Source organism: Rhipicephalus sanguineus, chromosome 10, assembly GCF_013339695.2.
Source record: "Rhipicephalus sanguineus isolate Rsan-2018 chromosome 10, BIME_Rsan_1.4, whole genome shotgun sequence".
In the NCBI taxonomy this organism is placed as follows: domain Eukaryota; kingdom Metazoa; phylum Arthropoda; class Arachnida; order Ixodida; family Ixodidae; genus Rhipicephalus; species Rhipicephalus sanguineus.
The window spans coordinates 11,167,350-11,190,115 of NC_051185.1; the positions used below are offsets into that span (position 1 = coordinate 11,167,350).

Here is a 22,766-nt window from a genome sequence, read left to right on the forward strand (position 1 = left end):
CTGGAAATGCGGTAACAGGACAGTTCAACATATTGCAACTCTTCTTACAATTAACTAATTTACAAAAAATCATTCTTAAAATCTTAGCTAGATGGCATCTACAACTTTAGGTGCAATCGAAACAATGTCTTGCAAAGAAGACGCACTTTTTTCACGGTAAACAAGCATTCATCGCAGAGAACAAGAAGACATGCGTTTCGAGACTCTTGCAGTTGCCTTGTTTACATAAGCAACAGAAAACTTTCAAAATGTAACAAATGTTTTCAATGGATTTCGTGAAGGGCCTGTTAACGTACGTTGTCACGTAAAGAAACACGTTTTTGTTTTCGTTTTTTTTTCCTGCTTTAAACAGGCCGCAATAGCTTGGTTTCAATCCATGACTTCGCACAAATCTGCAGACTAGCAGATATCCATTGAGGCATTGAGGTGGGATTTGTCAGTTTATTCGATTTCATTTCATTTTCAGAAACACTGAGAAGAAAGGCGAGGGCGGGCTGTAAATTGTGTACTGTGCTTAGGAACGTAAGGTATTTAGGGCGTATTTTATTTTGAGTTTGAGAAAGGAACGCAACACGGTTGAAACTATGGCGCCTATAATTAAAATACTTCAACGAAGGCTACTGAATAATAATCAGTATTCAAATAAATTTGTGCCTTAGTTCAGTCGCTTATTGAACATGAAAAAGCGAAGTCTGTTAGCGACTGTACCACACGGCTTGGCGCTTTCACCCAGTTGTGCAATATAACGGGTTTGTAAACTGACGCCAACGAAAATGAGGGAAGTCAAGCCTGAGTATGCACAGTCCGAAACACACGACCATCATCATATTTTAAGATGGTATTATTTCTCAAAATTAGCTTCTATGATTCAAAACATGGCAGCGACAAAAGGCGTGCTTGCCAACTTTAAAAGGAACCAGGGGAGGCCAACGGCAGTACGATCGGACGAAAAATATTGAAGAAACTCGGAAAATATTCAAAGAAAAATGAGAGGAAGGGCAGGACGCCTTTTCCAGATTCCGTCGTCTTGAAGAAGGACCGAGCCACTTTGCAACAAAACTAGTGCTGATTCACAGTTGAGCGCGCGCCGCCCGCTCGTCGCATGCGTTGCGGTTATCAGTCGGCGATTACCGGTTCGCGCGCGGTGGTGAAAGCCGATATTGTCGTCTGTCTTTGTGTCCGCTACGCTGTCGGAGTCATAGCGGAAATTACGAATCTTTAAGGTCCGTGCGCCACGTGGTGCCAAAAACCGAGAACTGAAAGCGATGTCCGGAATTGCTGGGTATGCTCTCATTCATGCACACATTCACACAGGCGTGCAGAGGGTTCCCCATCGGCGGGGGGGAGGGGGGGGGTGTCATCGCAGCAACCCCCCCCCCCCCCCCAATAACAAAATGTATGGGGCAGATTTGATTTTGCCCCCCCCCCCCTCATAGGTGCCCCCGTGCGCACGCCTATGCATTCACACACGCATACTCGCAAGAGCACACTCCACAAACAGCGCTCACTACCAACTGGGCGTAACAGAACCCATATATACTTACACGATGATGCGCAAGCGCAATGACCAACAGTGATGCGCATGTGCAATGATCAACCATGAGACGCATAAGTAACGGTTGTCAGATACGCAGGTGCTTGGAAAAAGTGCGAGATTATCAGCACAAGTAACGTCATCTTACTTTATCGAAAGAAATAAGGATCAATGTGTTAGCGAACCTTCTGTGCCTTTGTTTCCGAAGAAAATATCTTTTCTTGAAACAATAATTTAAAGTACTCCTAGCCGGTTTTTTGTTTTTTTTTCTTTGCCTTGTAATGTTAGGTGGTGGTTGGTGCTGTTTACGGGGTGGATGGCTGTTGTTACGCGACGGCGCGAATGTGGCAGTCCTCCCGTCGCCAGAGTCGGCCAAGCGCACGCAAACGGCGTTTGCTTGAATCAGCGTTGTCGTCGTTGTTGTTGTTAAAGGGATTCTGAACCACATTTTCCAGTAATCATCGAAATATCTCTTGATCAAACTTCATTGCCCAACGAATAGATTGCAGCAAAAGTTTATCCAATCTGACAAGAATGAGTGGAGTTTCAGGGATTTGTCCAGTGCTTTCTTCTCTCGTCCCAGCGAACGCTCTGGAAGCTACGCAGGGAGGGATGGCAAGCGTGAGAGAAGTTACGTCAGCATGTGTCATGACCTTGAGCGCGCGTGTTGAAAGAAGATCGCTTTCTCCCGTCGTGATTGCTGTGCGCGAGTATGGCTCACTGTGTAATGTTAGCAAACTATGGGGCGCAGCGCCGGCACGCGGCGGCACCCCATCTTAACCAAACGCCGCTCTTGATTAATGTCGGCTTTAGGGCAATAGCATACTATCTGCTGTTCGACTTCAATCAGCAGGCTCCGGCAGCTCCTAAGAGAGAGCACAAGCCTCTGTATGAACACGGGGCACCTGAGAAAACGACAAATTATTCTTCAGTCATTTTAGCCCTGTGGTCTCGATTGGACTCGCGTTTAATTTGCCGCTGACGATCTAGAAGGGCTCTGTAGGGAGCTGCTGCTGCTGCTGCTGGTGGTGATGATGATGATGATGATGATGATGATGATGATGATGATGATGATGATGATGATGATGATGATGATGATGATGATGATAAGGCCATTACCTCTGTAGCGGGCGGGCACATTTTGCACCCTAGCCGGTCATATACCAAATACACAAATAAATTACAGAAAGAAAAAAATTAAAATTTCACCGCAAGGGCGAAGCAATCAATGCGATAGCAACAAATTGTAATGTTATACGAATGAAGCTGGCAGCTAACTCTTGGATCCGGATCTCGCGTAACTCTTCAAAACGCTCGTGTAAGAAAATACGGCCGCTCCAGGGAGGGATGATCTTCGCGCACAGTCTCTTCGCGTTGAGAGCGCACCACGTAGAGGGGTATATGAGCCGGCCGCTGATGGGGTACGAGAAAGCGCGCGCCAGCGATCGTGACAGCGCCCTTAGAATCAAAGTTCAAAGTTGCTTCTCGAGCGACCCCCCCTCCCTCTCCCGTCTTTTCATGCTCGTTCAAGACGGACGGGGTGTTTCTTCTCTGCTTCGACGGCAGGCCTCCCGAGCGGGGTGATTTTATCGCATACGCCCTCCGAGCGACGGAGAGGGGGAGAAGAGAGATCGTTTGATTCCTGCTTCAGCTGCGTTCGTCGCCCCCGCTCGCGCGCTTCTACCCACGGTAGAACATACGATGCGCGGGGGATGACGTTATCAATTCGGACTTTATACGGGAGATGACGGCGACGACAAAATCCCGTCGAGAGTGTCCATATAATTACTATCGCAATAAAATATAAAGAAATAACAAAAAATAACAAAAATTGGCCGCATATCTGTGTGCTTCGCTGCAAATGTCGAAAGACGATAGTCTTCTGCCGGCCATACTACATGACTCCTCCTCCTCCTCTATGATGAATCGCCGCATCTGGCTCATAGCGTCGCATTTTCAGCGCAGCCCAAAAGACACTAGCATTTTCAGCGCAGCCTAAGAAACACTAGGGTGTTTAGATTTACGTATCTTTGTATTTTCTACTAAAGGAACACACCGCCTAATACTTATTATGTATTGATGTTGCGCCTCAGGTATGCGTAATATTGACTTTTTGATCGACAATGCTCAGAAGTATGAAGCCCGCTACCAGTTCAAGATGGCTGGGCGTTCAACAAGTGCTTAAACTTTGGCCGGTTGGCTGAATTGGCTGAATCGTGTGACAGACAGACAGACCAAAATTTCTGCGTTTAAGTTCCCCAAGGAAGATTGTCGTCTTTAAAAGGAAGTAACCGCGTCGGAGGTGGCGCGAAACCTGTGCGCAGTTAGTGCGGCGCGGGTTTCGCGCCGCTTCCGATCGATAGCGTGACCACGGCGCGCGGATGGTGTATTTTTGTCAACATCTCAAACATCTTTTTGCAGATCCTGGCCATAAACAGCTTCGCTGTAAAGATGATTTACCGGATGCATCGAGGGCGCAGTTATCGCGGCCGGACGTCTCGTAATGCCACGAGCTTTCTGGCGCAATGTGTCTAAAAAACTTGTCAATTAATTGTCAGTCGAGCGGCGTCTTCGAGATAATGCTGACACATAGCACACTCCTTTCTACGTACTGAGCTGAAGCGACAGTCTCACGGTGTGTACTGTTTCATTTCAATTCTCTTTCATTTATAGTGCCGTGTCACTGCATACGTCATGGTGGGACGTTTGAATCCTTTAAGGTCAATACGCCACATGGTGCCGTTCACGAGAACTAAATCGTCGATGCCCAGAAACGCTACAAATATACCCCACAGTGGGTGTGAGCCACAGAAACTAGGCGAACAACAACACTGTAGTGTGGTGGTGGTAGTGGTAGGAGAGCTGAAAATTTCGTCTCATATCTACTTTAACTTGGCTCACTGAATTCTGAAGCTTATGGAATCTTTCGTCACTCATACGTACCACAGCGCGGTGTTTTAAAGGTTGCATTTTAAAGCTTACCGCCCCAAGCTTTAAAGTGCAGTTGAATTTAAGAATCGAACAGGTTGAGCAGAAATTTCCCCGACATTCTGAACTCCGAAAATTAGACAGTTGTTTCTAAAATAGTTTTTATCGTTTAATCAAACCGATAGCAATGTCAACCGCCAGCAGGTCTGTGTAAGCGGCGAAGCACCAACGGGATTCGAAACTGCTTCGGTGAATTATTTTCCCGCCACAATCGCAGGCGGTCAGTGAGGTTCTCTTCAAGATGTCCGGCTTGAATTACCGCGCCTTGTCTAGGAGGTGTCCTATTCCTCAGCGTAGATTATCTTCACCAGGATGCTGCAAAGAAAAATAACATGTGATCAAAAAAGAACGAAAGTCCATTTTGGAGGGCTGTAGTGCTGAAAATGAAGGAATTTAAGGGTGTATTGACACCAATTTTCGAAGCTGAGTTTACCATACAAATCGCCCGTAAACGGAGACGGCAGTGAGCAAGTGTGAAGCTCAGTAAATCTTGATATTTTATTTTGACATTAAAGTCGACTTTCGCATGCGCACCTACTGACATCGACATCATCGTGACGTCAGGATACAGTGTCAGTTCTGGTGACCTCACGCACCAATATGGCTAGTTGTGATGACGTGAGGTACTAAACCATTCAAAATGTCCACTTGTGCGTGACCAACGGAGCCGCGGAGCGGAGCGGCCGTGGAAACGTCACGATATCTTGCGCGAGCACGTGACGAGAAGCTCATACCGTGTTGTGACACGGTATTAGCAGCACTTGTTACTAATGACTGCAGTGGTTCTACGTCCCAAAACCGCGATATGATTATGAGGGACGCCGTAGTGGAAGGCTCCGGAAATTTTGACCACCTGGTGTTGTTCGTTAACGTGCCCCTATATCTAAGCAAACGGGCTTCTAGCATTTCACCTCCATTGAATAAGGCCGCTGCGACCGGGATTCGATCCTGCGACCTTCGGGTCAGCAGTCGAGCACCGTAACCACTAGACCACCGTGGCAGGTAGCACTTGTTGGCGTTTTTCGTATAACTGCTTTATGTTGGAAAGAATGGCACCACACGAGTGAAGGCAACTGTCCTGCCTTACTTTCTACGTATATGTGTTGTCTAGTATTGTGTCATCTCTGCTTAGGTGAACTATCTGGCCCAAGTATCGCGGTTATGTTAATGCTTCTTCAGTGTAAACGGCACTGGAGTGTAAACGGCACTGGCGTGTAAACGGCATTGGACACACATTACATCTTGTATATTCACCGTGGGCAACATACTTCGGCCACTTCTACTGCATGGAGTTGTAGACGCAGATTCCTCCGACGACCACAAACAGAGGTTGACTGCAGACACAGTGGCCACCCACACACTCTGCCTCGCCTCGACACGTGGTCATGACGTCACACGTGCCGTTAACCTCGCCCGCTGCACAGTTGGTCGCATACAGATATATGCTGGTCAAGTATGTTCGAATATAGGCATAACAAGCGCAGCCTTAAAGGGACACTAAAGGGAAACAATGAATCTGTTTGTATCGATAAATTATACTCTTAAAACTCTCACTAGAGTCAACCTTTTTAAGTCAGGTTGACTTAAAACCCCCATTAGAGTGAGGTTGACTTTAACGAGGTTAATTCTACCATCATAGGTTTATTAATAGAGGGGAAAATCGAGGCCAAAGTCTCATTTTTACATTTCGCGCCAAAATATCCGCGCGTGACGTCACGGATTTCAAAGTGTGTTTTTTTTTTTACAACATTGGCCCAAAGAAACTTTCTGAAACTTGGCATATTAAGTCTCTGGCCCCTTCAGAGGACAACGTACTTTATTTTCACCGATTCGGAACAACTTAGGTCCTACTATACGCCGTCAAAATTCATGACGGGACGGCATTTAGCGAGGGAATTTCAAGGTGGCCTCGCCACCCGCATGTTCTTTCTTGCGCGTTTCCTCGCTTGCAGAGCGTCTTCTCGCGGCAAGCGTCGTGATTTTGGCATTGTGAAAGAGTAATTTACTAATACGAGAAAAATCGATCTTCTCTTTAGTGTCCCTTTGACGCTTCTTATTTTGCTAAGTGAAAGATTTGCGTGACAACTAGATCATTCGATAAGATTTAGCGAATGACAAACTTGCATATTTCCACTTTTTGATTTTGGCTCGTTGAGTTTTTCTTTTATTTGTATTTAAAACTGAGAGAGAATTATGAGGCAGGAAACGGAAACGAAAAGTGAATTAAGAGACAGGAAGCGCGAACCGGAAGTGAGCACAACAACGGTTTAGCTCACCGGAAGTGAGTCAATAGACCGGATGTAGAAACCGAAAGTGAACCTAAGAGAGGTGGTGCGCAGCAGGAAGTCAGTTGCGTTAGACAGCAGCAACACGCAATTTTGTTGTCTTTCCATTGTTTTTCTTTGAAGTTTTCTTTGTCCCCTTATCTTGATCTTATTTGTTTAGTCACCCTCATTCACGTTTCTTTGCGTGAGAAAACGACGTCGGACATCATCACACCCCATGACGGAATGTGGATGGAAGCGGTTTATAGAAGTCGTTCTCTTTAGAATATTTTCTAGCCTCTTCAGTCCCAAGAAGCAATTCCAGGTCAGTTTATTTCAATCCTCTTAATGTTGCTCTTGAGCATACAAGAAAACGGAAAATTTTTTTATTTCAGATGAGCAATGAAGAAAAACCTGGTGAAATTTAATTATTTTTACAAATTAAATTTAATTAATTAACAAACAGCTGTTAACCGCAATTTACAGCACAGATTATGCATAGAAATTCATTACAATGTCATCGCAGACCCTTCAGTAGTGCTGTCACACATACTGGGTAAAAATAAACCCCAGAAAAATCTGCGAGGACGAAAAAGTTGACGTTTGCTGGAAAACGCCATTTTCAAACCCGCTGTGCGTCACAGATGCTCGACATGGAGCGCCATTTCGTTGAGCTTAAATTAAGTAATGCTCTCCAAGCGAGAAATTCAAGCTGAAGGTAAAAGATATTTGCTTCATAATTAGTTGCGCTTGCTCGAAGCAATTAATGGCCCCAAACGGGGTCACTGGGACTGAAGAGGCTAGGACAAGAAAGGAACCTATCGTTTTGCTACACACGGGGTCATGATTTAAAAAGAAGTAGCGATATTACGAGCATAATCAGGTCTCAAGAAATACTGGATAGCGCACCATATGAATTACACCGTAGACAACGCATATCTTGTCTACTCACGCTTAGGCCAGTCAGGGGGTCTGAAAACGTGAGTGTACGGCCTTGGAGTGGTACCTGCACGATACGTGAGAAAATGAGTTTCAGGTTCTTTAGCCCCCCTCCTTCCCCCATCTTAAAAGGACACTAAAGAGCAAAACGATTTTTATCGTATTAGTTAACTACTATTTCACGATACCAAAAACACCACGCTTGCTGCGAAAAGACGCTTGGTAAGCGAGAAATCGCGCAAAAAGAAAATGTGGGTGGCGACGCCACCTTGATGTTTCCGCACCATTCGCCGTGACGTCAAAGATTTTGACGGCGCCTATACTAGGGCCTGCGTAGTTTATTAACGGTAAAAATGAAGTACACTGTCCGCTCTGAGAGGGGCATAGAGTTAACATGCCAAGCTTCAGGAAATTTTGTTGAGCCAATGGCGCCAAAATGCGACAAATACACTTTGAAATCCGTGACGTCACGCGTGGACATTTTGGCGCGAAATTTAAAAATGAAACTTTGAACTTCATTTTCTCCTTTACTAATACACCTATGATGGTGAAATTAACGACATTATTGTTCTGAAAGTACGGTTTATCAATATAAACCGATTCATTGTTTCTCTTTAGTGTGCCTTTAACGTCTCGTAGTACTTCATTTTAAATACCCTGCATTTATTTAGGTTAAATTAATAAACCAAAATTAAATCCTCGTTACCATTGGTTTGCCTTCGACCTCAGTGCGTATTAGCTTTTGATTACCAAGGTAATATTTTAGTCGCACCACGATAACATAAATAGTCGCCTAACACGATACGAGAAGAAGAAATACCAAGTCATGTGCACACGTATACCGCGGTCAACAGGTGGTCCACTGGCGTAAATGAATGAATTACATGTGAAGAGAAACATAACCGTAGACAACCTAAAATTGTTAATGAATCACAAAAAATTGTGCACATAGCTCAAAGTAATAATGTAGCAACTTAAGCCAGGTTCCACGCTATTGAAGAGAAAGGAAAGACAGGGAGGTTAACCAGAAAATCTCACGGAGAAGTAACTCCCACGATCCAACAAATACTAGAAGTATTTGTTGGATCGTCGCCTCTGCGATTGGTTCCGGCAACGCACCGTTGCCGAAACTAATCGCCGAGGTAACGGTTACATGATGAAACGACATGATACACAAACGGATCTCAAATGGCAGAGATCCCCACGAATCATTTGGTAGTTGCGAGTTTGTATTTCATTGGTATGGTGGCAAATATCTGGCAGTTTTTTTTTTTTCAATATTTATTCCGTAGACAGTCAAAGATGCCAAGTACAGGTGAATAAACGGAGCAATATTAATGCCAGCAATAACATGACAACCAGCGAAGTTCCCAGGGCTTGATGCCAGAAATTTCTTGCAGGTATGACCTAGCGACTTCGAAACAGTGTAAATGGCATTTACCAAACTACCACTGAAAATTTACTCGTGTAAATTAGAACAGAGGTTCAAGGTATACTCTTGACTGTGCGCACTCTTTCTTTTCGGACGGTATTCATGCGTTGATATTGACACAAGGCCTTTGAAGATACCGATAAAGCCTAAATAGCACGTGTTTCTTTCTCTGATTGAAAGCAAAAATACTAAGTTGTTGCGGACAAAACTACCAAGCTGTGAGCAAAACGGCCATTGTACGCTGCTTTAGGTAATTTCATGTACTCACGTTGAGAATGGCGCACCAGAACTGGAAAACAAAGGATTTAAAAAATCAAATTACTATTACGAATGCATTGAAGGCTTTCAAATGTACTAGTACTGTCACCGTACAAGAATGGAAGGCGCGCAAATACGTATAAAAGGCAAAAAACTCACAGGGTCTTTTATTAAGTATTCGCATAAGACAACTCGAAGGCGAAAGCCATATTTATCTTTTTTTTTTTCTCAGTCAATGAATTTATACTCCCTAGACTCCTTACGTTAGGTGCTTTCTGTGTTCAAATTATGTTAGGCATTGGAAAACCACGTTAGGGGCTTCCTGCACCTAACGTGATTTTGCACTGCTTCCAGGATCGGAGTCACTACTAGCCTTCTGCGCCTCACCTGGTTGTGCGCTGCCTCCGTGACCCGCCCACCTTTGACCAAGCGACGACACCATGTGATGACGTCACCGTGTGACATCGTATTTTGTGACGTCACGAATTATGGTGGTCTGTGACGTCATCGCGTGATGACGATTTTTTTGCATCACTCGTGTTCACACAGACGCCGCGGGACGCCGGCGACGTCGGCGGTCAATTTTCGCGTTTTACGACTCGTAGAGACTGGATTTTAGGCAAATGGCTATTTTGTTCCTTGCGCTCCTATCACGCTACTTTGATATATAAGCATGAATTAGAGGTTAAGAAGGGTTTTTATAGTGTTTTTATAGTGCCTAGAAATGCCTGTTTTTGGCGTTTGTGCCTAAATGCTTACAAATGCCTATAAATGCCTATTTTCAAATTTGGCACTTATATTAACACTATTTAGCCTCAAGTTTCACTCCCGGGTGCAGTTTAAGACCGTTATTCATGTTACCGCGGGAAATTGACTGTTAGGAACTATGGGGTTCAACCAACTACCGGAAACAACTGCTAGCAGTCGTGAAGTGGGACACGCCGGCGAGCATTCGCCACCGCAGAGACTTCGCGCGAGCGGTTGGCGAATGCGAGACCGTGGAGAGCCGTCAGTGGAAAGGAGAGTGAAGAGCAAAAACAGAAAGAAAAAAGGAAATTGTGACGTGCACGCGACTTTTGTTTTGGTAATTTACTTTGTAAGGCACGTATATATATATATATATATATATATATATATATATATATATATATATATATATATATATATATATATATGCAAAACTGAAAAGTTTCGGGGGGTGGGGTGGAGGCTGAACCTCCGAACCACCCCTGGCTGGTTCGGAGGTTCAGCCAGGGGCATTTCGGACTGCCAGGGAAGAAATTGAAGAAAGAAACGCAATTCGACCCGGCCCATAGTAGGAATCCCTCTCTTCTGGTCTTTTAGCGATATGGCCACGTCCTCCTGCTCTGCCCTTGAAGTCATGCTGGGAAGACACCCAGGAGTGTGTTGATTTGACAGTATAAACGTGACTCACCGTGCAGAACACGGGAGAGACCGTGTTCTGGGAACTGTGCGGGACAAAGCACAATTTCACGGCTTTGTTTATTTTTTGGCGCCTTCGTACCACCTTAAGCAATAAAATTTTTTTTAACACGAAAGTGTTTTATGCCGGGTCCACCAAGTACATCCGTCACGGATATGACGTTGATAAAATGGACGCCAACGGGTGAGAAAGAAAAAAACCAAGAAAAAGATACCCGCTGGGAATCGAACCCACGACGTTGCGGCCGCGACGACAAGCGCCCGACGCTCTACCGCCTAAGCCAACTCGAGAGATGCTAGGCACGGCGCGAACGCGCCTTATATCTTTCACAAATTCTCTTTCGCGGCGAGCGGAGCGGGGCGGTGCCGCCGTCTGTGAGAGGTGAAAAGAAGTAATGCTTCACGATCGACACTTACTAGCGCTTACTCCGAGATTGCACGTGATATCGGAGGTCATGGTTAAAGCGTCTTGATACCAGAGAGGTAGACTGGCCGCGCTGGCGTCGCCGAGGCACCCTTGACGCAGTTACGTTCTTTGCCTTTGGATTCGTGTTAGCGTGCGTCGGCTCATCGGAGTAGTGCAGCTTCTACGTGCACGAATGGGATTTCTCTGCCGCCGACTGCTTCAATTGCGAGAGCACCGACTAACAAAACTGCTGCAATATGCGTTGCAGAAAGGACGCGATCTCGACGGGCGAATGCCGTGCCTTGGTGGAGCGGGAGCAGCGCCTGCGAGACAGAGGCCAGCGGGACGCACGCGTTTGCGGCTCAGGCTACGAACCTCTACCTCCCGCGTTGCTGAAGTGCAGTGTGTGTTATGTATGCATGAGCACAGGCGTCGGCTACCCATTACTAGAAAGCGCACACCGTGCCGTTTCTCCCCTTAATTGACGACGCTTTGAAGAAGTGCATACCGGGTACCAGTGTTGATTATGAGCTTGTTGATATCATCCTTACGCGCGATTCATGATTCGCTGTGTCCAAATATATGTTCACACCGTCAGCTACCTCAACGGTTTAATCATGATCATGGCCGTTAGTCGTCGCGATAGAGACATGCTGTCAACATGGGTGCATCCACGTCAAACGGTGCTATAGCTGCCAAACACGAATAGACATTGTACAAGCTCTCATATATCATAAGCACTACTTCTGTGAAGACACGTTTCACTTTCGTGTTATACCGATTCCTATGACGGAGGGATCAGCCATGTTTTTTTTGTTTTCCTGTCGTAGATACAGGTCGCGCACGTCCTCGCTTGAAATTATTTGCATTTATGTAAAAATTGATTGTGCCTATATTTACGACGTTGGGGACCTAACGCGTTCTTTTGCCTGCCTATTTTTGGCACCTAAAACGACCTTTTCTAATGCCTAAAAATCCGGCCTATATTTATGAGATCGAAGGCTTTCGCCTTAAAAGAACCATACCATGTGTCCGTGTTTGCACGCCTTCTTTTCTGCCACAGTGAATGCTAACTACTTCAACTTCCTGTCGTTCAATAGTTGCACTGGTTTCATGGAGAACTCAACAAATAATAATGTTAATTCGTTCTTGCCTTAACTTGCTATCGTGTACTCACCGTGTCGGAATCCTATAACGCTGGCGACGAAGACCAGCGTGCCAGTAACGGCCAGCCACATGATGAACAGCTGCCAGACTTGAAAGATGGACACCTTCCTTTGAAAGAACCTGGAATGAAACGACCGATGATATGTTTTGTGCAAAATATAACACCGCGAGTATTATTGGAGCCTGGGAAACGTTCACAAATTACGTCAGGGACTTTCGCGGATCTCGCATGTACATGACGGCGCCGTGTAGGGCAATACTGTCTGTCTATACCAGCGGTCTCAAACTCACCTCAGCTAACAGGTCGCCGGGGCGAAATTGTCTCCCGCAAGGGCCGGGACAGTGAAGGTTGAAGCGGTGGCGGGGCTTGAACAAAATGTCAGCTAATGTTGCCGTTTGAGAGAAGGCTTTTCCCATATCTCATATATGTGTCATTTCTGAAGGGGTTTCAACGCCAGGTTTTGCGAAACTTATCGATACTGATCTCCAGAATTAATGAAATCTGGACGCCGATACTGAAATATATAGAGATTTTGTTTCACAGTTATTTTATAACTCATGGTGACTGTATGCAGTGCTTCGCGAAAAAAAAAAATACTTGATACCATTCAAGTATGCGTGGCGCATGAACATACTTACGAAGAAAAAAAAAATTACACCATTACACCATTACACCACAAAGGGCAACCATGTGGATATGCGAGCAGCGCATGGGTCGACCTAAAGTTCCGTGATTGCTGAGAGAGTGTAAGGGGGAGAGGCCACAGCGTCTTACCCAGCCCCTTACACAGGCCCGAACGCGCTAGTGCGTGCCAGCACAGATGGTTCCCGAGCGGACGGTCGCCAAGGGATCTATCTATCTATCTATCTATCTATCTATCTATCTATCTATCTATCTATCTATCTATCTATCTATCTATCTATCTATCTATCTATCTATCTATCTATCTATCTATCTATCTATCTATCTATCTGTCTATCTGTCTGTCTGTCTGTCTGTCTGTCTGTCTGTCTGTCTGTCTGTCTGTCTCACGAGAGAGAGAAAGAGGAGAGGAGGAGGTGGGGGGGAATGTGGTGGTGCTCCCGATTACTTTCGATTGTACGTAACTCTACATTCTCTACGTTGACTTAAATTTATTATGTGACCAATAACGATAACTTGCTCACTCGCAACAACAGTACGCAATGTGGCCAGAAAAACTACTGTATACAAAACAGCTGCCGTTGTGCTCACAGCGTCTTGGTTTCATCCAAGGTCGTCTTGAATTGCTCGGCGACGGGATGCCCCCGCTCTCCATAGGCTGGCAAGACAAAGCCTGTGCCCGGAGGACTGTATGGAGAGGGCGCACATGCAGGGGACCGAGTCGTAACGGCGGCAGCAGGGAGCTGACGCTGGTGACGGTAGCGGTCCTTTCCCCATTGCTGATGAGGTTCGAGAGGACCATACCTAGGAGGCGCCCTCGCAATCTGTCGAGCGGGGTAGTACGAGCGGGCCTCTGGAGCCCTAGTCGTCGCTGAAGAGCCGATCATTTTCTTGTTCCTGAGCGATGAATACTGCCCACTACGAGTTGTCGGTGGTTAACTGAATCGATTAAATTCTGCGATTCTCTAGAGACCTTATAGATAGATAGATAGATAGATAGATAGATAGATAGATAGATAGATAGATAGATAGATAGATAGATAGATAGATAGATAGATAGATAGATAGATAGATAGATAGATAGATAGATAGATAGATAGATAGATAGATAGATAGATAGATAGATAGATAGATAGATAGATAGATAGATAGATAGATAGATAGATAGATAGATAGATAGATAGATAGATAGATTGGTTAATAATGTGCTGTAATAGGTGCTGAAAGAAGGCGAAATCACATAATAAAGTAAAATGATAGCGATAGCACCACTGAAAATTTATTATCATTCATTGAGAAGATCGAATAACAAAAAAAGAGGATATAGCTTCAACAGCGCATTGGGTTGTTAGATGAACTTATTAAGAAACTCTTGAATCTAGAGCCCAGTGGCCCCAACGAAAGATTTGCTGGTTGTGTTTATCCCACGTGAAGTCTCCGAACGTGCACTTGTAACATTATTTTTGCGGGCAATAACGTAAAATCTTGTAATAAACTGCGACATAATACGGGAAAAAGCACTGATGGAAACGAAAAGAGGCTCGCAAGCGAGAATCAATAACTAAAAAAAAACTTTGGGTTACACTTTAATTTCATTATTCTAATTTCTCTTTTGGATAACCATTTAGCTGTCTGGTCTGAATGTACAAGTAAATAATTATTACACTCTTTCCTTTATATACTTGCTTTTATTTTTTGTTTAATCATTAGTTAATACTCTGCATATTTAAAATTTATTATGGACAATTCTTTACCAGTTTCCCAGCGTTGGTACGAGCCATAAGTGAAGGAACATCATCATCATCATCAACAATTGCTCGTGCCACGAGCTACACCTCGAGCCGCAGTCGAGCACGCCCGTTCCCGACACGCGATCGGCGCCGTGCGACATCGTTCTTTTGCAAGGTCACGCAGCTCAAGCCCGAAAGTTAGCTCCAAAAATGCCCCAAGGTAAGTACATGGACGTGTTCGTCATGGTCATTCCCTCTTAGATAACATTATAAGCCTGCTTCGGCTAGCCACCACCGTCCCGCGCATGGGGATATTAAAGGGTACAGTTAAGCTTAGAATAACAAATAACTGAGCTAGTTGGTACGTATTCATCTTAAATGACTGGGCGTTCAAGCACAGACACGAGAGAAAAGTCAAGGCACCACAAACGCCGACTAACAACTGAAAAGGCGCACAGTGGCGGAAAAGAAAGTAGATCCATAAACTTATGTGCGCATGCCCAGGTACAAGGTGATACCCATCAATCCGGCACGAGTGGGGGTCTACGTGAGAGATAACTGTTCAGGTTTGTGGTGTCTTGACTTCTCTGTTGTGTGCGTGTTCGCACGCCCAGCCTTTTAAAACGGACTAAAGTGAAACAAAGGATCGGTTTAGATTGATCAATCGTACATCGAGCTCTATCGTTAATTTCACCATCACACGTTTTTAATACGGGATCAAATCATGGTTAAAGTCTCATTTTTGAATTTCGCGCCGTAGTCTCCGCGCGCAACGTTACGGATTGCAATGTGTATGTTTCGTACTTTGGCGGACATTCCTGGCTACGGGCCTGGTTTATGGCATCATTTGCAGAGGGAACTGGGGGCGACTTCTAGCTGACTTTGAGAATTAATTGGAAATTCTAGGCTGCGTGCTGCGCTATATTTGGCTCGCATATTCTCAGGAGCCTCAAATATCGATCGGCAGCGTTTTCTGACCATGCTGAAAAAGTGTTGCAGGGCCCCTTTAAAGAATACAAGTCCACCTGTCTCCAGCGACACCCCTTGTTCCAGGATTTTTCATCTCCCCGAGCTTCCATCTTCCTCTGAACTTGTGCCTTTTTTGCATACATACCACTAGAAGCACTCCGTTAGTCCATGTTTGCAGCCCACCGCGTATTCCTAGTCTGGCTACTCTTTATTAACGTCCGTCAGCAACTTGTGCGGCGGCGCGTTATCTTCTATCTACGTCACTGCTTTCTGCTGGAAATACTCCATAGTATCTTGTTCCTAAAGCCGCAGCTGGTGCCAAGCATGAAGTCGCTCATGGAGCCGCACAAGGAGCCGCACATGTAGCCTCACCTAGTGACGCACGTGCAGCCTCACCTAGTGGCACACATGTTACTTCACCTGGTGTCACGCATAGAGCCGCACATGAAGCCGCAAAAGGAGGTGCGCATGTTACGTCACCTGGTGGCACACATGGAGCCGCACCTGGTGGAGCAAACGTTGCCTCACCTGGTGATGCGCATGGAGCCGCACAAGGAGCTGCGCCTGGTGGCGCACACGAAGCCGCACCTGGTGCTCCAACCGGAGTTCCCGTAGCCCCCCACACTGAAACAGCGGACGCTTCGAGCCGCCGTTACCTGTGGGCGCGCCAGCTGCACATAATCCTGTGGAAGAACATCTACCTGAAACGCATATGTCGCCACTACACGACCACGCTGCTGGAGATCGCGCTCATGGTCACCCTGCTCATGGGCATTCAGGACGACTCCGTGACGAGAGAGCCTCTGGTGCGGCGGGGCGACACCACCTTCGTGGCCACCAACACCAGCACCTTCTGGAACACGCAGACGGACATGGCCCACGTGCACACGGTGCGTGTACTTCCCTTTGGCCCGATTATCTCTTCACCTTCGTAAAACACGATTCTTAGGTTCCTCTTTGGTTCATCATCATCATCAGTCTGACTACGCCTCTCTTATGCAAATGCCTCTCTTATTTTTTCGCCTATCAACCAGCTTCATTGCTTGCCGAGGACACGTTATCCCTGCATTCAATTCGAATCTTGGATTTTACTTGCCATGACCATGATAAAATTGAGACATGCTGTAGCGAATTTCCACAGATTAATTTTGAACCCATGGGCTTTTTAACGTGCATCTAAATGCAAGTACGAGCGCATTCTTGTAATTGCATCCGTTAGAACACGGTCACCGTCGCCCAGAGTCTATCCCGCGTCCTCGAATTCATAAGCGCAACACCTCAGCTGTTAAACTACCATGACGGTTTTCTCTTCGGCTTCTGCAGTGTTCTTTAGTTCCTTACCCGGTGTTCTCAATAACCATTAGAACTTAACTGCGCATGCGCAGGCATGCAGCGCTACCTGCAAATCTGCGCACGTTGGGGTCTAGACGTGTCTCATGGTAGAGGCCTGGCATATCGATAGTAGTGGTGGCCAATACGTGAGCCGGCCAGTGATTAACTTGCATAAAGAAGAAATCCAATCTTCATGGGTTCGAAACAGCGCGTAAACTACGAGGACACAGAAACAGACAGGACCAGGCGCTGAACTAGCCCTGGTCCTGTCTGTTCCTGCCTGGTCCTGTCTGTTTCTTTCTGTGTCCTCGTATTTTACGCGCTGTTTCGAACCCATGAAGCCCTATAAACAAGCTCAAAGCCATACTCTTCTAAAGAAATCCAATGCCTGATTAGTTATATCTCGCGAAGACCCCTAAGTGAGCCGGATTGACAGGTAGCGCTGCATGCCTGCGCATGTGCTAGAAGGTTTTTGTGTCTACTATCTTTTCCGCCACTGTGGGCTCTTTAAGTTGTTAGTCGGCGTTTGCGCTGTTCTGATCCCTTCCCTTGTGTCCGTATCTGCACGTCATCTTCTTCTTTTATCATGAAATAAAAGCCATGAAAGCAAGGTGCAAACACGCTGAGACAGGGGAAAGAAGCTAATCTGAAGAGCCGGGTGCAAGTTGGTGAGGCTGCTTTATAGCACGAAGATGCAACTGTGTTCGTGAACAGAGAAAAAAACTGACCTATACCTGTAACGAGATTTTTGTTGTGTGTCACGTGATTTACTGGCGTGTAAACATCAAGGAACGACGAGGGACGTCAATGGCGAGCGTTACAGAAGGGCTGGCGCCAAGAAGCCGAAAATCCAGACTAGCGCGAGCTCGGGTCGCGTGGCTAACACTAAAGGCTCGTTCACATCTGCTACTACCAGCCGTTGCGCGACCAAGTTAGTCGCAAAGCGCCTGGTGACAAACGGCCGCTTTGGTTGCAAAGCGACTGCTTTGGCTCAGTCGCTCGCTGCTCGATTTTTTCGGTCGGGCGACTGCAGTCGCAGACCTCTGAACCAACCATATGCGCGGGAAAAGGACGTCAGGCTATTTTACGGTGCCATGACAATGCGAGCCATATGCGAACAGACGTGAATTCTGCGTGTAGACGGGTATAAGTCGCACGCAAGCGTGCACATCGGTCGCCTTGAATTGCTTTTTCTAGTCGCAGGTGTGAATGAGCCCTAACACTGCGGCTTGCTTGTCTGCTTCGTTGTCGTCTCGTATTCTTAATTACAAGTGTTTTAAGTGCGCGTGGTACAAAATTGAGAAAACCTTCTGGTGCTGCCGCACACAGGTGTACTTTGCGCCGAGCAACAAGTACCTGGACCGGCTGATGCGCGACACGATGGCCAGTCTGGGCGTCCGACACGTGGTGACTGTCGACACCGAGAAGCAGCTGTTCACTGCCGCGCGCAAGGCGGCTGAGAAGCCGCTGCCCGCCCACGAGGTGGCGCTGCTGTTCACGGGTGTTGGCAATGACACCGAGTCCGAGCCGGTCAGCCTGCACGTGACCTTCTTCGCGGGACGTTTGCCCTTCGATGTCAGGGTGAGCCATGTACCCTTTGTTTCGTGGCTGTCCTTATGCCTTTCGAGACACTTTGTGTTGGACAGCGATTTCAACACATTCAGTGTGCCAAGCTTCGCGCGTATTCCAGATCCACCCGTCGCCATATCTTCGCTGTCGCTTCTTCGGCCAAGCGCGCTGAATCCAATCGCCGCCGGCGTTGTGATTCCCGTGCTGCAGCACGACGAGCTGAGGATCCACCAGCTTCGCTGGGTCCAGCTTAATGCAACTTAGCGCAAGCTTTCCGCATTTTTTAGATGCGAAGCCTCTTATGGCGGAGTTCAACCCGGTGGTGGTGTGCGGCGTGACCACCCTTACTGCGCATGCGCAAACCCTCTCCGCACACCTCCTCTCTACTCCCCCTCTCCCCTTCCCCCTCTCCACTCACAGTCTCCACTTCCCTCGGAAGCGCTCCACCGCGCTCAGAGCAGCAAACAGTAGAAAAAGAGTAGAAAGGAGACCATACAACAGAAAATAGGCAATTGCAAAAGAAATCAGATAATCGGAAGAAGAGAACATAAAATATCACATAATCAAACGAAAAGAACGGGAAAGACCATATAAATACAATGAAAGAACACAAAAGAACAGATAGACACAAGGGAAACACAAGCGAATCAATACTCGCAGTTCGCTCCACAGCTTTCACTTAGGGTGGAACTGGCTTACATTTTTTCGGAACCGTTCTTGGCTGGCGTACAGGTTAAATACCCACAGTACCTCATCTCAATGCCCGAGGGTCCCGTGGAGGAAGAGCGCTACCCAGAAATGAATACGCTGCTGCCCATCATCGGGGCGTTGCAGCAGCGCCATCTGGAGATGCAGGCGCAGCGCTTCAAGTACCCGCTCCCCGTGGAACCGGTGAGGCTGCAGCGCTTCCCGTTCCCATCGTACATCGAGTACCACGACACGAAGAACTACGCTCTCGTGCTGACCCGCTTCTGCATCGGGATGCTCGTGCCCTTCTCCGTGTTCGTCGCCCGACTGGTCGATGAGAAGTCCACGGGTGAGCTGTGCTTGCTTTCTTTTTTATTGGGATAGCAAATATACGGACACTGTCGGCGGTTTTTTTGCCGTCGCCGTCGTGTTCCGTATAAAGTCCAAATCGATAACACCACTCCGCACGTCGCATGTTCTATGTGCGAGTAAAGGGCGCGAGTGCCGCCTATGAACGCGACTGAAAGTAAGATGAAACGAGTCGGCCGTCTCCGTGAAGGGCGCATGCGAAACAGCAGCACGCGTGCGTGGCCTGCCGTCAATGGCTCCTCAGAACGGCGCGCCTTTCTTTCGTAGGGCGAAGGAGCATGAAAGAGGGAGCCGGGCGGGGGGGGGGGGGGGGGGCGAGGCGAGTCGCCCAGGCAGCAATAGCGAACTTTGACCAAAGGGCGCGGTCGCGCGCGCTATCTCGAGGCATCAGTAGACGGCTCGTATACCCTTTTACGTGCTGGGCTCTTGCCGCTCACTTCGTGTTGAGACGATAGACAGAACGAAAGCTGCTTCGCTCCCTGGAGCAGCCGTTTTCCCTTAAGCGAGCGTTTTGTAGAGTTCCGCGATATTGGATCCTAAAGGAATGAGCTGCTAGCCTTACTTCGTACAACATTCAAGTTTGTTGTTATCGCATTCCTATTTGTCGCTATCGCATGTTGTTGTTTCGCCCTTGCGGCGAAACTGAGTTTTTCTCGTTATTGGTGTAACAGCACGCGAAACTTCTAGAAATTGGAAAACAACAATGAAATGATCGTTTTCTCCTAGTGAAAATGAACTCGACCGCCAGCGGCAATGTACATTCTCTAGGGGCGTGCGAATATTCGCAAATTTCGAATAACGAATGAAATAGCATTTTATTCGATTCGGTGCTCGAATCGAATAGTGCATATTATAAATACCGAATATTTTTTGAATAATAAGTACCAATTAAAAAAAAAACCTCGAAGGAACGAATCGTGGGAGCAGAGAGGGGCAACATTTCTAGTTTTGATAATGGAATTACTAAGATGCATGCAACGCAAGGTGTTACGGGGCTATCCACGTTATATTGATTACAGGATGAAGGCTTTTTTGCTTAAAGGGTTGCTAAATCGCTGAGAGTTCAAACACGAGAGGTGGTTTCTCACTCACCTTCGCTACCCTCTCTATTGGCGCTATCTTCTTCTCGCCAATCACTTCTTCATAAAATACGTGCACAATGTCAGCACTAAGCGTTGAGCCTGTTAGGATTTCGCGCTTGTCGGCTACACGCTGGTATGTCCGCTTGCGCAGTCGGAAACACGGAAAATGAATTGAAATCAGTTGATCGCGCGCGATATTTATGCGAGACAAGGAACAACCGGTGGGTCACTGTATGGCAAAGCAGGCTAGGAGACAATTCACAACTAATATTTCTCGTATATGGACCAATCGAGAGTATGTAGCCTAATGACGTCACATACGAATCACCATTCTGGCTTCACGAAGTGCGCCAAAAAGACAAACGCCAAGAGAGAATTACGCGCTCGTTTTTCTTTTTGTATTTTTAGAGGTTGTTTAGGTGTCATTTAAAGCTCAAGTGTCGCCCAAGCAAAAGAGTCATCAATCAACTATCTTCACCATGACATTCATGATGATGTTGACTCAAGAATATTGTTTAACATTTTTATGTTTATTAAAAGATTTTGACAAAGTGCAACTTTGAATACTGTAGTAACTGCTGTATTTCAACCTGCAGTTACAAAATATCTCTAAGGCTATAGTTGCTGGTGTATACGAGCTAGCCTCAGTCTACATATTTGTTGTTGTTGTTTTTTTTTTGTCGGTTAAAAGTAATCGTATGTACCTTTGTTAAAGCTTGTTTCAAATAAAATGTCGTGAAATTCTTGAGCTGTTTGCGAATATGGTTACATTACCATTATAAGGCTGCTTTGAAAATGGCTGCCTTACTATTCGAATAGTATTCGATTCGTATTCGTATTCGATTCGGTGTCATCGCGATTCCATTCGTATTTGATTTGGTTAAAAAATTCCCTATTCGCACACCCCTAAAGTTTTCTAATTATCCTGTTCCATCCCTACTTTGTTGAGGCTTACCACTTGCTAGAACATTCTATATGCTTGTTTTGTGAGTATTCTTCCCTTGTATCGTGCAATATATATGTATCATTATATACGTCCATCTTCCCCAGAGTGCTCACTTGAATATTCACTCTTTTTTATTGAATATGGGTCCTTTGTAATTAGGCCATGTACTATTTGCTATTACGACATGTGAAAATAAGTTGCTTATTTGCAAACTTGAACTTTTAATCGGTCATTTGTTGTAAAGCTGTTAATTCGATGACCTGCATGTGCTGTCAAGTCGCCTGCATGCAAACATTTCTCGCTGGCCTTCATAATCGTGGATGCCTTTACATGATGCAACGCTGGTTCGTTTCATTCCGGAGAGGCTTGTCCTAGGCTGGAACACTTCCCGCGCTTCTTTCGCAGGGTTGAGGGAGATGCTTCGGGTCGTGGGGCTGAGCGACTGGGTATACTGGCTGAGTCACTACCTGAGCGGCTTCTTCATGCACATCATCACCGTGACGATCATGATGCTCTTCGTGAGCGTCAAACGCAACGACGAGGGCCGCGCCTTCATCCAGTTCAGCGACCCGTCGCTCCTCTTCGCCATACTGATGTGCTTCTGCAGTTCGTGCCTCATGCACGCCATGCTGTTGTCCGTGTTCTTCGCGAGCCGTAAGTGCTGCGAGCGAACGACGAGACCAGTTTAGGGATGTCGACTCGAAGGAGGCACAGTAGCTTGACGCGAAGTGATAATGTGACGATTATGAATTGTATGCTAACCATGTTCTGTAGATTTATGCGGAAAAGCGAATTGTTTACACGTTCGATTTCAGAGGTGATGAAATAAACGTTCGTGCTGTAAGGCGTCCTCAAAGTGGCACCTGTCCTGCATCATTTTTCCCGGTGCTGTTGACGTATCATATGTTGCCATATAGTGGTTGAGTGTGTTGTGCGGAGCACAGGCGTGCGCAGGGTTCCACATTAGTGGGGCAGTGGGAAAGATTCATCGCAGCGCCCCCCCCCCCC

At 46.4% G+C, this 22,766-nt stretch overlaps 1 protein-coding gene across 1 annotated transcript; it reads left to right on the forward strand.

Annotated features, from left to right (window-relative positions):
• The first annotated feature begins 15,014 nt into the window (after positions 1-15,014).
• On the forward strand, positions 15,015-22,588 carry LOC125760132 (uncharacterized). Its single transcript, XM_049419857.1, has 5 exons — positions 15,015-15,024; positions 16,329-16,663; positions 18,435-18,686; positions 19,407-19,710; positions 22,164-22,588. The coding sequence occupies exons 1-5, from the start codon at positions 15,015-15,017 to the stop codon at positions 22,445-22,447; spliced, it is 1,185 nt and encodes a 394-aa protein (XP_049275814.1). The 3' UTR covers positions 22,448-22,588.
• The last annotated feature ends 178 nt before the right edge of the window (positions 22,589-22,766 follow it).

Bases quoted from the DNA above. Each gene is read 5' to 3' on its own strand.
- LOC125760132 (XM_049419857.1), top strand. The intron at 18,687-19,406 runs GTGAGCCATGTA...GCTGGCGTACAG, and splicing joins GTTTGCCCTTCGATGTCAGG to GTTAAATACCCACAGTACCT. The intron at 19,711-22,163 runs GTGAGCTGTGCT...CTTCTTTCGCAG, and splicing joins GGTCGATGAGAAGTCCACGG to GGTTGAGGGAGATGCTTCGG.